Source organism: Nematolebias whitei, chromosome 1 (genome assembly GCF_014905685.2).
Source record: "Nematolebias whitei isolate Nwh7 chromosome 1, NemWhi1, whole genome shotgun sequence".
Lineage (NCBI taxonomy): Eukaryota > Metazoa > Chordata > Actinopteri > Cyprinodontiformes > Rivulidae > Nematolebias > Nematolebias whitei.
The window spans coordinates 49,447,408-49,463,676 of NC_056498.1; the positions used below are offsets into that span (position 1 = coordinate 49,447,408).

Consider the following 16,269-nt stretch of genomic DNA (forward strand, 5'->3'; position numbering starts at 1 on the left):
GAGAAGACGGGGTGCCGTCGGTAGTTTATTTTTTTTTAATTATTGTATTTTTTTTACACTTCTGTTTGCAACTATTACGCCGAAGTCAGCAAGGCGACGAAAAGAGCTTTTCCACCGAGCCCGGCCATGGACGAACAGGCAGGGCCCGGCGTGTTCTTTAACAACAATAATAACTCTGTCTTAGCCGGCGGTGGGAAGGGACCGCTGCCCGATGGCGACGCTGGGGAGGCGGCTCGAGCGCAGTATAGCATCCCGGGGATCTTGCACTTCCTGCAGCACGAATGGGCCCGTTTCGAAGTGGAAAGGGCACAGTGGGAAGTGGAGCGGGCCGAACTGCAGGTAAAAACACCAAATCTTACATTTAAACCTAATATTGTCGCTTTTATCGCGGTGTTTTGCGGTTTTCAAAGAGTTTCTGTGTTCGATTGTTCAGGTTGTTAGCTTTAGCTTTGTTAGCTTAAAGGAGCTACAACAGCGCCCCTCTCAATCCAGCTGCACGACGGCTGTTGGCGACCTCTTTAACCACTTAACCCTTTGGTTTATTGTAATACACACTTTAGTGGGTGTTTATACGTTTCTGTTTTTTTAATTTAAGGAACAAATAAAAGCGGGCACACGAACTTCCAGCGCCAAAACGTGTAGCAGCTGAATTAGCATCTCGGTTAGTGTCCGAGAATGTCGTGGAAATGTACGACTTCTTTTAAGGGTTTGATCCACTGGAAGATGTCTGTTTCTGTCCGGACAGCACGTACAGAGTCAGGAGACTCGTTGTTTATCAGGACAGCTGCCATGTCATTGACTCTCCTGAGGACAAGTTTCAAAATCCTGCACAGTCTTGTCTTTTTGGTTTGGATTGCTGTTTTGACTGCTCGTATCTGACCCATGTTTCAACAAAATGACAGAAACAAGTGGCGTTTCCTGCTTGTCAGCTCGAAGTTAATGCCTAACAGATTGCACTCTTAAATACCTCTCTTGTATGGTGTCAAGTCCAGCTAACTCATGTTGTTTTTATGGCTCACAGCTGTAATCTTGTGTAAATAAAAGGCCAAGTCGTTCTCCACAAGGAGTGATGGGTTTATCTTGTGCTGTACTGTGAGACCTGGCTCTCAGAGTGTGTTTTGAGGATGACTCTTGGCAACTACCACACCATATTTTAGCTTAATAACTGCGAAATTAACAGAGTTGTAGCCTTTTTGTGTTGTCTATGATCTGTGGTGACCATTTAAATAGTGTTGACTCGAAATGTTAATGCGTCATAGACGTACAGCCAGCTATACTTCCTGAGCATTTCATTAAAATCCATCCAGTGGTTCAGGAGATATTTGGCTAACACAGACAGAGTTGAAGCCAGTTTTAATAGAAAATGTTGCGCAATGGGGGTTGATGTTCAGCCACCACCACACACAATTTTAGCTTATGTGCGAAGTTGGCAGAGGCTGTGGTTTTAATTTTAATACGTTGTAGACCTGCATCCATTGCTCACTTTCTGATTTTTCTGAGATGTTTTGCTAACAAGCACGGGCAGAAACATTACACTTTAGCTATACTCTGAAATGTTTTTCTTTAAAAGAAATCCATCCAGGCACTTTCAGCTTTTCTTTCATTTTAACTTTTTGGTTTCATTTTTTCCATCCAGTTGTGAGGCCTCTGGAGTCACATTCAGGTGACGAGTCTCGAGTTTTGTTTTCAGGACAGAACGGCCTGAGGTGATGAGGATCGCAGAGTCACGACACCGTTTCCTGTGACGCGCTGCAGGCCCAGCTCAGGGTTGTGCACGTTTGCCTCTGTAGCTCCTTGTGTCTGCCTGCTGTATCACGCTTCCTGTCTGCTGTCAAGAAATGAGCTTATCGACCAACAACTCGCTGCGGCTCGGTTTAATGGGCGGGTTGTTTGTGGCGGTAAAATACTGCGCGCTCAGTTTGACTTGTTGTTTTTGTCGAGGGCCGAACTTGTCTTGGGACCTGCTTACAGCCACTCGTCAACCGCCGTCGAGGGAAAAGGAAGAGCGATAATGTTTTTGCCTGTTGTGTGTGTGTGTGTGTGTGTCTGTTGGCAAAATGTTCTATGAATTGCTTGACGGATCTTATTGAAAGTTTCAGAAAGCGATTCTTGAATGTACGACTACAGCTGATGACCTTTTGGAATAAAGATGGCCGCCACAGCCGGCTGACGTTAGACAGCACAAAAATGGCTGCAATTCAGCTGATTTTACAGCTTCGGAGTTAAAATTTGGCGTGATTGTAGCTGAACACCGTGCACAGCATTTTTGCCTAAAACATGGCATTAACCTTGTTAGTTTGTTAGCAAAATATCTCACGAACCACCGGACAAATTTCAATGCAACGTTCAGATTTTCTTTCTTGCTTGAATGTCTAGAACTAAACTTTTGGAGTAAATTCTAGATGGCTGCCACAACTAATCCCCCTTATCCTACACAAAAATGGTTATAACCCATAAATTAAGCATATATTGAGCTAAAACTTGGCTTGGTAGTATCTGAGAGTCACAGCATATAATCCAAGGCCTAACGAGCAACACGTCATCTCGTGAGATTGTGTATACTTGTTGCTAAACTAAAACAACTACTTTCTTCACATTTAAGAACAAGAGGATTTTAGTGGGTGATATGCATTCGTTCAGGTAATTCTAGCCCCATAATTGTTTTATTTCTTTGTTCCAGTTGTGCAGAGAACCGTAGTGGGACAGATAAATCTTCTAACGCTCACTTACAGGAAGTAACCTTGTTGTGTCCTTGAGGAACGCTTACAGAAACGGTACTTTTAACGCACGGGCTGTTGATGATTCAACTTTAAGTGGAGCAACGAAGAAGAAAAATCAACAACCACAAAATAGATTTTTATTTATGTTATCCTTCTGTTGGGTTCTCCTTGGACAAAAGTGTCCCAGATTGGTTTATTTTTTTGGCCATTTTTAATTTTATTTCATGACCACCTGAACGTGACGTATCCGACCTCAGTCTTTTAATTATTTTCATATGTGGTACTAAATCGGATACATTTTCAATTTTTTTTTCCGATTGGCCTCAGTCTGAACGGCCGTGTTGCATTTCTTCTGACTTTTACATCAGTGATGTACGCAGATTAATCCAAGTATTAAACTGATACCAACCGTGTGCTGTTTAAAACTCTGATCTCTTCATATCTTCAGCTACAGAATAGATGTTTGATTTCTTTTTTTTTATATTTGCCATGTTCTAAGTGGTAAATGATCTCTACTTAAATATCGCCTTTCTATCTAATCAAGATACTCAACACAATCTGTGCCCTCTTTTACCCATTCATCCAGCGCTCGACTACATCTAGCTAATCTGAATCTGTTCAGACTAATCAGAGCTTTATCACATTCATACACTGATGGGACACACATCGGAGGCAATGAGGGGTTCAGTGTCTTACTCGGGGACACTTCAGCTCGTGGAATTGAACCCCCAACTCTCCCATTGGAGGAAGACTACTCTAACCATTCAGCCACAGCTTCCCCTAGATATCTACGAATCTACACCAGCATATGATACCAACGTTATTGTATCATATCGATGCTAACGCTATCGATACTTGAGTTTGTTTCTACTTTGCAGTTCTGCGTTGGTGTCAGCGGGAAGTGGCTGTATCGAATGTAAATGCTGGATGAAGCTGTCACGTTGGATAATAACTTAGTCGGTTCAGGTTGCACAACGGCTTCAGAACCAGTACACACATGCTAACGCGTGTAGCGTTCATATTCTGTAAACGCAGCGCGTGACGTCACGTCGTCTTTCGTGCAGATAGCTTGTGTTGGTGGTTCACACTTGTATTTTGTTGGAGGTCACATTTAAATTTTAACCTTAACGGGCATGCCAACAAACAAACATCTGATTTCATAAAATAAAGGTCTGACTTGAGCATTAAAACCTGCAGCGTGAATGCTCTTATTTTTCAGAATCACAGTGTTGTCCTTGTTGGTTTTTAAACCACACGTCATTCCCAGTATTTGTTTTTTAATTGCTCGTTTCTTTGTTATCAGTTTTCTTCTAGTAGTGGTTGTGTCTCGTGTCGGGGATTGTTGGGAGTCAGACTCCTGTGTTTGCTCAAATGTCGCCCAACCAGCCTGATTGTTCAGGTAACCACTCCTGCTGAGGTACGACACAAACCCAACGTCCACAGCTGCAGCTCATTACAGTCCAGGCTGAGCACCGACTGATAACCAGCTGATTACAGCGTTCCTTTGGCTACGTTACTCAATCCGGACGATAAAAATGGTTAAATGGAGCTACGTACGCAATTTACAATTCCAAATTTTTAAGAAGTTTTTTACAATTTGTCAGTTATTCATCGCATTTATCGCTCTGTTATGGAAACGTTTGACTCCTGTCACGTTTGTTTTGTGTGAGAGTTCTGTCAATGAACAACTAAAATATGTTTGCCTTATGCGCCCAAATTTATTACACCTATTAATGGAAAAAAACTGTAAATATTTAATTATTTTGCAAGATCGATCCCTAAAAATAAAACGATAGATAAGAAGAGCATTGTCTTACGGTTTTATGTAAATATTCATAAACAACATGTAGGCCATCTGTTCAGGTTTATGGTGATTAATTAATTAATGCACAGTGTTTAGGATGTTGACACCACAGCCAATGCATCCCACAATCCTTTGCAGGCAGCACTTTGAAGGAACCCAGACTGACGGCTCTGGAGCGTCCACACGGAGGAGACTGTGAAGTCTTCTGCGCTAAGGGAACGCACGCAGAGGTCCAGTAAAACCCCGAAGTAGTGCCAGTAGTTCTAATTACCAGTGCTGCAGCCAACTCGCCTTCGAAAACACAAACTAATTGTGATAATCCAGTCCGCTTTATAAATTCTTAGGTAAACGCTGATGCGGTCGCGCCTGAGAGTCGTTCACAACACAAACCCAGTCGAGGTTCAACCTAAACGTTGACATTTTTGTCATTTCTGGCCCTTCGAGGAACGCTGAGCCTTTGATTTGTCTTAAGAATTTGTGACCCGTGCTGGAAAAACGAGTCCCAATGAGGAACTTTTCAACGTTGGGTTAAAGTTTTCTGATTCTCCATCTTAAAAGCTTCGGAACGATTCATAGTTTGATGAAATTTTGGCAATTTATCACCTGGTTTTGTTTGCGAGAGCGCCAGTATGAAAACTAGATTTTTATTGGTCTGGACGTGACGTCGTCTGGAGTTAAGCCCTATATTTAAAAGTAAGAATGCTAATGTGAAAAATGATCAAATCTGAAGTACTGGTAACTCAAAAGGGTTATAGAATTTTTTCTGAAGACATACCCATTAGAAAACTTCAGTGTAAATGCGGGTTAGGAAGATTTAATGCTGTTTTATTTACTGAGGTTGGGCTCTTTATGGACTTTTATCAAAAATCATTATTTTCAGTTTTTTGTCTGCACCCTGAGCTCATTCCGACTCAGTTTGCAGCCCAGGTCACATTTTGTGATTTTATATTTGGCACAAACTCGTTGCACTGATTAGTTCAGATCATTTCGGACCTTTAGACTGAGCTTGGATCAGTTTACATCCTGTGTTGGCCCCGAGCTCCAGCGTGCCTCACCAGCTCTCTAGCCATGGGGAAATCCCTGCTCCGTACGGGGTGTCTCCTTGCTGGAAGTATCCGTCCGGAGCCACAATCTGACACTGAGAAAGGTTGAAGGTGACTCGGTTTGTGGTGAATAAACCGTGGTGCTTCCTATCTTCTCTACAGGAGTGCACTTCTAAAGGTGTTGGATTATTTTCTCAAATTATCCAGCCGTAGAGTACTCACTCCTGCAACTTTGCTGATTGTTTGCAAAGACTGGAGTGTAATTAGCTCAGGAAGCAACGGTGAGGACCAAACTAAACGCTCAAAGGCGCAGACTGTGGCATTCAGTCTGGAAACGGGAGTCACCGTCATTCCTCGCTTGATACTATATCCACCCCCGTGCTGCAGTTATTTCTGTTCTCTTCGTGTGCGCTTTTTGTTCAGTCCAATAAAAAAAAACTGTCCGCCCAACTAAAAATACTGTGGTGGAACTCCACTCGGTGGTACGGTTTGTGTTTTTCTGTGAAAGAGCCTCGTGCTCGGTATCCGAAGCGGCGTCCTCCGAGTTTTGCCGTCCCCGTTGGACTCGCACCAGGACCTTCCTGTCGGCGCGTTAATTCTCCTCTTCTTCCTCCATTCACACTTGAAGCGTCCGTGTGTGACAGCTGCCTCATTCCACCACCAAATCGCCTGCCGCCCCCAGTTTTTACAGTAGATCTGAGGTTACCAGGATCAAAATGTTCTCTAAGACGGTTTTATCGCCTGCCGACGAGGCGATAATGTCTTTATCTGTGTTTGCATGTTTGCTTTGTTAATTTTACAGCTATCAAGGTAAAGTTCTCTACAAAAGATGCTCTTAGTTTGAAACTTTAGCATAAAATGTGGCAAGCGATATGCACAATGCACAGTTTTGAGGCTTTTTGCTTAATAAAGCAGTAATTCTTCTTATTGAAAGAATTACAAAGCATTATTTTGGTCCAAGCTTCAGTTTATGTTTGACAATATTTAAACCAAATTGTGCCGTTTTGATCAGGCTGCACTCTTTGAGTGTCATTTTGTGAAATGTCTAATTAAAGCTAGCTTCAAGTTGGCATCTAAAAAAAACTTTTGGAAGTGTCTTTCAGGCTGTAAATACCAAAGAGGGACCGGAATACAACAGAAAATTGAGATGGTACTTCCTGACCTTTTCTTTCCTCGTTGGACAGTCAGAAGTCTTCGAGTACTCTGAGAACTAGAGCACTTTACCAGCTTTCTTAGAGTTATTTCTCCCGTTTAAGATATTCGTCTTCTGTAGTACTTTTTGAAAGCTGCTGCTTTAATATCGTTACGCCAACGTCACACTTTAAGTCATGCGACCTGTCGGAGCAAGTGCTGATGTTGAAGAAGGTTGCTCGTTTTCTGCACGTGTTCGTTAAAGAATTCAAAGGTAAAACATCGTGCCTTTACCTGCGCCCATTGAGATGTGGCATTTGTTTAAAATAAAGTGACAAATCTATATCTTTGTGAAAGCTTAGAGGAAATACATTCATCTTGGTATTCTCTGACCAAATGGAGATTTTCTTCTTTGGTTTCCTGGATTTTTGTAAGTAAAGCCTGGCTTGTTCCAGGTAACTCACAAGGAGTGAAATCGCAGTTTGAGCAGCTCGTCTTAGCCTGCTCCTCAGAATCCCATTACCGGCGAACACGAGACGGGTCCGTTTACAGCTTTTCACTGCGTCTTTCTGCATTTCCCTTTTTAACCTGATGGTTTTATAGAGGAGCAGCATCGTCCACCAGAGGAAACTAAGTTAGCTTCATTATGGCGTCCAAGGTCGCGTTCATTGCCAATAAATACTGAAATGTGAGGTTGTTTTAAAAACAATACAAACTCTTCATCTTCTGATAACAGCGAAAGTAGCATTTCTTTAAAGGAATGCATGTCGCCCGCTGCTTTGCACAACAGAGTTTAAAAAAACTAAAATCTTGTAATACCACACCAGGTTTTAGCTCGGTGTTAAAATGGCTGTGTTGCAGCTGTTTATTAGCTGTGGCAGCCATGTTGTCTGACTTCAGAAGTGAATTGTTGTAGATGTACATCTAATGATTACTTTCTGAGGTGAAGAGTTTGCCGTTTCTAAAAATATCTTCATAAACACAGCACCGTTGTTGAAAATGTTTTAATGGACATGGAAACACAAAAGAATGTCCCCAAACACAAACAATACACAAGAAAACAGGAAACAAGGCATGGCACGTGAGCGTAATGTTAAAAGCTCAGGACAGTGTGGACTGAGTCCAAATACGTGTAGAGTTAGCAGTTTGTTTTTGTATTGTTGACAGTTCAATAAAGTGATAAAGTCCTTTTAGGGTTTTAGGTTATTTGGTGTAATAAGAGGAGATTTTTACTTTAATCTTCGTTGGTCTTGTCTGCTCAGTGAAGGATTACAGGACACCAAGGTTCTGCTGCAGTTGTTGCATCTAAATCTGCCATTTTTGGGGTCGTAGGTAAGACGAGGTGGAACTATGACATCATCATTTTAAAAAGGTTGCAATTCGGCTGTCCAAATGAAAAAAATAAGGGTGCTTAAATTTAATTATTGTTTTTGGAAGTTTTATCTTCGCCGGATGGTAAAATTGACGACTGAGCCTGTTTGAAGTGTGCAAAACAAGAATATAGTAATATCCTGTAAAGTTTGTTTTAATCTATAACAACAAAAACACAGCTGTAGCCACTCAGCAGCAGTCCTCCTCAGCACCTTTTCGCCTCGTCTTGTGTGTTTTTTTTATTTTTTATGCTGCTGTAATGGCATGTGTGGAATGTACTCAGCTGGTTATCAGACCATCACGTTTCTCGCTGGTTTGCTGTAACTGTGAACACAAACCGGCGTTGACTGAAAGAAGCTTGTTTGCATTGTAAATGTGGGATTTGAACCAACAGCTTCCGTCGTTCTTCCTGTCCGTGTGTGCGAGCCCAGCTCTTGTTTTGGTGTCGGCAGACTGAGCTCAGGGACGATTTTTCACCGTGTTCGCTCGCCCCAGATTAAATGGAGTCATTGTGTGTTTGGGGCTGATGCAAGAAAGTCTGTAAGGAAACATGTCTGGATTTAAAAAATGCCAGACTTTAGACTGTAACTAGAAAAGAAAATATAAATACGTTAGTCATCCAGTCACAGTGGTTTTTACTCACTCAGCTTGAATGGTTAACTTTGTCTAGATTTCATAGATTAATACAGTATGCTGAGGATTATGTTCTGTTTACTCCTTTTTCAAGTCAAGCCAACTTTATTTCAGAGAGAGAGTCAGAGATTTGTCATTCACACCTCATGTGGTACATGTGGTGGAACGAGATTATGTACGCAGGGTCCCAGTTACATCCAACAATAAAATGTAAAAGAAAAACAGTAATAACATCTAAGATATGAACTAAGAAAAACATCAGCTAAATATTCACTAAGCACTAACGGTATAAAAACATTACGTCAAACAACAAACATGAGTCTGTGTGAGCAGATGAACACGCATGAACACAGCCACATGAAACAGATCAGCAGCATCATGAAACAGATCAGCAGCAACATGTGATTTTTCACAGTGATTATTCTGGTTAGATATTCATGAGTCTTAACAGCCTCAGGGTAGAAGCTGTTCCTCAGTCTAGTGGTTCTAATGCTCCTCAGCCTTCTGCCTGAGGGTAGCGGGGCAAAAAGTGTGTGTGCTGGGTGAGTGGGGTCCTTCATGATGCAGGTGGCCCTCTTCCTGCTTCTAGAGGTGTAAATGTCTGTGATGGTGGGGAGACTGATTCCGACAGATTTCTGTGCAGCCTTCACCACTCTCTGCAAAGCTTTTCTTTCTGCAGCTGTGCAGCCTCCATGCCACACGTTGATGCTGGAGCACAGGATGCTCTCCACTTATCTCCATTTATAAAGCACATTTAAAATGGCAGCTGTTACCAAAGTGCTTAACAGTAAAAATCAACGGGAGTAATTCAGTGGAATAAATAAAAATAAAAGTAATGATTGTACCGAAAATTAATTAAAAGCATCAAGCATAGCAGTGAAAAGAAATGCCATGTTTCCTCAGGATAGACCACAAAGGGAGCAGATGGAGTGAAAACAGAAGGGGTCCAAGAATTGAGCCCTGTGGGACCCCTCAGGAAAGAGGCACTGAAGCAGATACACTGTTATCAACCTTAAATCAAAACCGGTCATTCAGATAGAAACGGAACACTTTTTATATTGTAACCGTATGTAACAATGATTTTAATATATATACATGTTTTTTTTCTGTTTATGTCCCGTGTGTGTTCATATCTGTTAGTAAAACATCTCGTGAACCAGTGAATGGATTTTATTATCACTGAATGTGTGTTCATCTACAGCCGATTTGTCTTGGAGTCAACTCAATACAAGATGGTCACCACCGCAGCTTTTAGACCTTAACCAACGCAGAAAAAGCTGCAGCTCAGTGAAATTTACAGATATTGAGCTAAACTGTTGTGTTTTAGTAGCTGAGAGTCATCCCCAACACACACTCTGAGCTCTAATAGATCATGGAAGAAATTTGGAGGCAACTGTATGCGTTCCTTTTATTGGAGGAGCTGCGCTATTTAACATTTTTAAAGAATAAAAGCAGTGGAAGCATTTTTTAAATTCCGACCGTAAGGCTGCGTTCACCCTGCAGGTCTTAATGCTCTGTTCAGAAACCTCTACGTATGGATGGTCCTGATGCGAACCACAGAAGAAGACGCATCATGTTGGCATGGGTGGATCAATTCTGAAGATGTTGTGCAATCAGAACCGACCAAACTGTTCTCTGACGTTCTTGTTTCATCCGGTGTTTGTGTTTGAGCTTCCCTTTCCATGCCCACTTGCACGTTTGGAGCGACGCACTGAAATACGTGAAAAGTGTCGTCCCCGTGTAGCTGGCGTTGATACGATCCGACACCGACATTGGTATGATGTTGGTGAAGATTCAGACTGAGGTCGCTTTGGAAAACGTCAGAGACCTGAATGAGTTCCACATATGAACGTGAACTTGCTCTAATTGGGGAAAAATATCAGATTTGTCGCGTTCGGATTTAAAAAAAAAAAAGGCAGATTTGTTCCACCTTTGCCTGCAGTGTCTCCTGCTTCTCGTTCCTGTCTGTGAAAAGCCCGGCGTGTCCGATGGACGTCTCAGTCTACGTGTCCCTCCGTCAGACGGACTAAGGAGCTCTTTTATCCAGCAGCGCGATAATGCAGTCAGTGTGAGGCTGGGGATTAAAAGCTTCCTGTGTCTCTCTTTATGGGCAGCGTTGACTCATTGGATTCTTCCCCAAGGTTAATGTTTGATGGAGGGAGTGATGGCGAGCCAGAGATTCACAGAGCCGCACTCTTCTTTATCTCTGGCACGGCGGTACGCCCGGGGCTCCTGGCCCAGGGTTTCGTGTGGAGACTATCTCAATCGGTGCAGATGCCGTTTCTCAGCAGAATTAGCCTCACACTTTGGGTGTTTGACGTGATTTATCAAGTTGGACTGATATGGCAACCTGTAAACCGTATACCTGGTTGGTTAACATTTGTTTATCACAGTTTTGTAAATTCCCAGAGCTGCTCTATTAGACGGGATTACACTCAGAACGGCCTCTTCTGTAGTTTGGTTTTTGGGGCTAAATTCTTTGCAGCATATTTCAGGAGGTGGTGAGACACTCGACTCCACTCCTGCCCAACTCTGCGAGGCTTATGTTTTTGGAAATGGTTTTATGCACACAAATTACTCTTAATTACCCTCGAAGAGAGCCTTCACTGTTCAGCCTGAGTGTTCGCAACACACACGCTACACCGCTAAACGCAGCGCCGCCTACTGAAATGTAGACATTTATTCTGAAAAGCTTGTCGTTCCTTCATCTGCAGCTGCAACGAATAACGGATCCATCTTTTTGTAGGAAAAATCAGTCGTGATGTCTGACCTGTAATAAAGATATTTTAACTGATCTGTGAGTGGATGTGTAACAACAGCTGGTTTTTGGTTTTTACAGCGTCTCAAATTTTATCATCTCAGTTTTGCAGCTTGAAAAGTCTCAAATTTGTCTAGATTTTCCATCACCGTTACATTTGTCGCTTCTTCAGTCAATTGTTTTTCATTTTTATTCTAAAAGTTCTGTGTTTTATGTTTCTGTCTGAGGATTTCAGATGTTGTTATGCTATAACAAATTCAGCCACATAAATATCACATCGTTTTCACATAAATGCCATTTGACCAACTAGTACGGCTGTTGCGAGTTACGAGTTACGCGAAGGGATTTCCTGGAGCTACGCGTCACATTTTTTCTGTCATGAGGCGGGTACAAAGAGACCGATGAAAGACTGCTCCTTTTGCAAAATTGAAAATGTATGATATCACAGGGACGGACTGACCTGGAGTCTGTCAAACCTTCGTAGCCAAAAGGTGCCGAAGTTGCTTGTTTTGTGTGTTTTTAATCTGAAATTAACTTTAGTCGCCATGATGTCAAACATAAACAAACATCAAAGGTTTCATAAAATTAGGTTGGTGCTAGGCCCAGTTTCTTGTGATACGGTTTTTCTCGTCCCCTCTTCCACTTTTGAGCCCGACCGAGTTATTTTCCGAGTCCAAACAATGATGGTTTTCCACATGCAGGACTTTCCCCCTGCCTTCGTTTGCACCGCCTCCCCCATTTTCTACAAAAGGTGCAGCAAAAGTATACTTTCTTCTCTCAGCTTGAATAATTAGTTGTAATTGGCACAACGTTTTTCCCCTTCCTGTCATACCTGCAAACGTTGTTAACAGGAGGAAAAACAATAAATAATTTTCATTTTGTATTCAATGATTTGAGGACTCTTTTGGGTTTTGTTAGAATTTGTCTCTTCACTGTTTTACTCATTTTTTAAAGCCCGTCCTTGTGATTTCTGTGTTGACGCTCGGGGACGTTTTTTAATGTCCTCGTCAATCCCAGCTGCAGGAAATGCTCGCTCCTCATCCTGTGTAAAAGCTACGTACTGTAACGAGTACTCTTGTCAAACCCAGCTCAGGAGTTTTCACAGGCAGGCTGTTCTGAGTTCCCGTACAGAGAACTGTGACGACGGCGTGAAGACGATGCCCAAATTAAAACGAGGAGCACGGCCGTCCGTGACTCACTGCTGCAGGCAGCTATCTGTGTGAAACTGTGATCCAGCTTCATTTAGCTAGCACCGTCTTGTGCATTTAATTCAATTCAAATCAAAAATACTCTATTAATCCCAGAGGGAAATTAAATGTTGTTGTAGCTCATTTTCCTTGTTTCATAAAAGAGTTGTTCTAGATGTTGATGGTTGTGGGCAGGAAGGATCTCTTGTGATGGTCCGTCTTATAGCAGATCTGAAGAAACTGGCCACAGATGTTGATCCGTTTACTTGCACTTGGTTGGCCTCCTGGGCTTCAGGATCACCTGAATGTTGGGCAGAAATCCTCCCAGGGCAATGGCCACTCCTCCCAGCAGCTTGTCGAGCTCCTCATCGCCGCGGACAGCCAACCGCAGGCGCCGACGGACGATCCCGTCCCTCCGCCGCCACGAGCCGCGTCCCCCGCCAGCTCCAGGATCCCAGCGGTCAGGCACTCGAGCACAGCTGGCAGGTAGATGAAAATGCGTCCACAGAACATCCTTTTCAACTCGTTTGAAATTTAGGGCTGTAGTTGAGATATTACTTGAGCTTTTGAGATGTTAATCAGCTGCTGTTGGTTGTAGAAACTGCCTTGTTGCCATGGTTACGCATCATAACAAATGTCCAAAACTAAAAAAGTTTCAGTAAAAATCCTTCCAGCTGCACAACATCCGATACCAGAGGAAACAATCATCCAAAAAATGTGATTTACATCCAGAAAAAAAAAGAATTAAAGTTTCCACAAGCAAAATCTCAGAATGAAAGTAAACGTGAAACGCAAGGAATTTAGTCAGTATTTTATTCTCTCCAGACAGTGGCCTTGTGGTTTAAACGGTAAACAAAACAAACCTGACGTTGACTGATTGATATTTGATGTTAGATAGTATCAGGTTTCTGGTCCGGCCTCACAGCACAACAGATTCAGTTATTTGTCACTACTTTTATGCTCATCCTGGTGGTTTTATAACGGTGTAATGATGATGATGAAGTGCTGACACGAGACAGCATGCCCGTCCTCCTTTACGTCTGTTTGTTCTTCTCTTCAGTTCAATTTAATCCAGTTTATTTATAAAGCTCCAAGTCACAACAGAAGTCGTCTCAGGGCTCTGGACAGAAACATTCATATATATAAAAATAATAATTTAACACTTTTTATCTGAGGAGCTTTGAGTTTAACTCCATCGCAGAACTCTCGTCTTGAGCGAGCATGAAGGCGACAGTGGAAAGGAAAAACTCCCTCATGAGGAAGAAACCTTTTAGCAGAACCAGACTCGGGTCAAGCGGCCGTCTGCTTCGACCGGCTGGGTTTGAGAGGAACAGAGTTTTATGTCTTTGAGACATGTTTGTAGTCTAATTGATTTGATCAGGTTTTGTTTTTGTCCCCTCCAACCCGCTCCTTAAACTTATTTTGCATCTGCCCAACAGGAAATATGTACTTTTAGATGTGACAAAAAGGATGGAAAAGCTAATAAAAAAACAAAACATTTGGCACCTTTTATCTTTTTTGTTGTTGTTGTTGTTGTTGGCTTTAGTTGTTCTGTGGAGATCTTAAACTACTGTACTAGGACAAACTAAAAATAAAAAATCTAATAAAAGCCAAGCTTCTCTAAAGGATATCACCCACTGTCTTTCATCCAGTGTTTAGATATTTTGCTAACAGACAGGCAGAGTCGTAGTAGTTAATGCCAAAGCTTGATCTAAGAGTTCTCAGAGTACAAGTTGGAGGTTTGGCTCCGTATCTGTCTCTGTAGAGGTGACTGAGTCAACTGTGGCGGCCATTTTGAACAGGGTTGTCTCCATAAATCAACCATTTAAAGACGTACGTTCAATATTTAGTTTCAAATAAAATCGGTCCACTTGTTGGAGAGATATTTTGCTGATGCTACATTTAAATAAACACATATTTTGGCAAAAACATTGTTGCTATTCGCAGCGGGCAATAACAAAGTCATTGTAGATACTTCTTGTCATAAAAGGCCTTTCTTTCTGTTTACGTGTATAAAAGTGTGAATTCTATTCACTCTATTCTGATCCATTTGTCTTCTGTACGTTTTTCCTCATCTTTCTCGTTCCACAATTTCTGTGCTTTTTCTCAACAAATCATAAATCTAAACGTTCAGCTCTTTCAGGACAATCCTGTTATGACTTTTGGTGTTGGTGCAACTTTAGCTTTTTGAAATATTTAGCCTTTTCTGCCATTTTTTTCCTCATAGAAAATGAATTGATCTCATTTTACATCCTTCAAATCTTTAGATCCGTTTAAAACCTTTTACTGCTCCTTTCACATTTTGTTCTGCTTCAGCTTCTTTCGCCTTCCTTGTGCAAATTTAAACTTTTTTCAGCTACTTTCAGCTGCTTTGTGCTCCTTTCAGATTCTTTCTGCAAACTACAAAATTTTTGCGCCTCTTCTAACTTCTTTCTGACAATTTCAGCTCGTTATGCTCCTTTCAGCTTATTTATGCAAGTTTCAGCTTTTTCTGCTATTTCAGCTACTATATAGCTCTTTTTGTGCTAATTTTAGCTTCTTTTTTTTTGGCTAATTCCACATTTTTTGCACTCATTTCAACTTTTGTCAGCCTAATTCAGCAAAAACATGCTCTCTCTACTTCCTTCGGTAATTTAAGCTTCTTTCTGCCGTTTCGGCTACTTTTCAGCTATTTCTTGCTAATTTCAGCCTTTTTTTTTAAGCTAGTTTACTAATTTTTGTACTCATTTCTACTTATTTAAGCAAAATTCATCAAATTTGTGTTTCTGCTTTCTTCTAACTTAATCTTCCATTTCAGCTACATGTCAGTACGTTTTTAACTAATTTAAGCTGTTTTTCAGCAAGTTCTTCTGCAAAAAGCATTCACACTGCATTTTCACAGTTAGTGCAATTTCTCTACTGCCGGTATACATTTAATTGGTTGATTCTTTATGGCAATCGTATGTCGTCGAATCCTTGTGTTTAGCTGTTTTTCTGTGCACAGTCTGAGTTTTTGTTCGATCTGCTGCAGCTTATGTAAGGTGTCCTGGATCTTGAGTACCCTCCACCACCCTCCGTGTCCGTGCACACGTGTGTTCATGTGTGTGACACCCAGCAGTGTAACGTAATGCTGACTCAGACTGGTTGTGTCACCAGCTGCTGCCTGTTACTGAAGGAAGACAGTGGTTTGTGTGGAGGGGGTGAGGAGGTTAGACTAAAATAGAAAAGTACAGATATGCTTTTTATTTTCATCATCCAACACATATTTGACATCTTCCTATTTCAGTCTCGACAGAAGTAGATGTCTGACAGCGGTTGTCTTTGTAGTAGATTCCTTGTTCACGGCAAAACTCCAGAAACGCTGGTTCTATTTATAAAGCGACCACTTTTAAATCTTTTAGTGCGCACTGATTTGACCCGGCAATCCTATTTTTGTGTCTTCAGGCCCAGATCGCCTTCCTGCAGGGGGAACGGAAAGGCCAGGAGAACCTAAAGAAGGACCTCGTCAGGAGGATCAAAATGCTGGAGTACGCGCTGAAGCAAGAGAGGTGAGTGCCTTGCAGCCCGCTGCTGGTTCTGCCCACACACGCACCTCATCGGTTCTAGTGTTTTCACTGTGCACCTAAAGTTAGCTGCTGCCTCG

General features: G+C 41.9%; 2 protein-coding genes across 2 annotated transcripts in view; one reads left to right on the top strand and one right to left on the bottom strand.

Moving 5' to 3' along the window:
- opn6a (opsin 6, group member a) overlaps window positions 1–16,269 on the bottom strand; it is a 101,538-nt gene that overhangs the window by 13,027 nt on the left and 72,242 nt on the right. The gene's annotated exons all lie outside the window — the stretch shown is intronic.
- The window catches only part of LOC119411278 (striatin), a gene marked incomplete in the record, with an annotated part of 40,479 nt that continues 24,210 nt past the window's right edge, over window positions 1–16,269 (top strand). Inside the window, 2 exon segments of the mRNA XM_037678218.1 lie at window positions 1–339; window positions 16,071–16,174. Of these exon segments, the coding sequence (XP_037534146.1) occupies window positions 127–339; window positions 16,071–16,174 (317 nt within the window).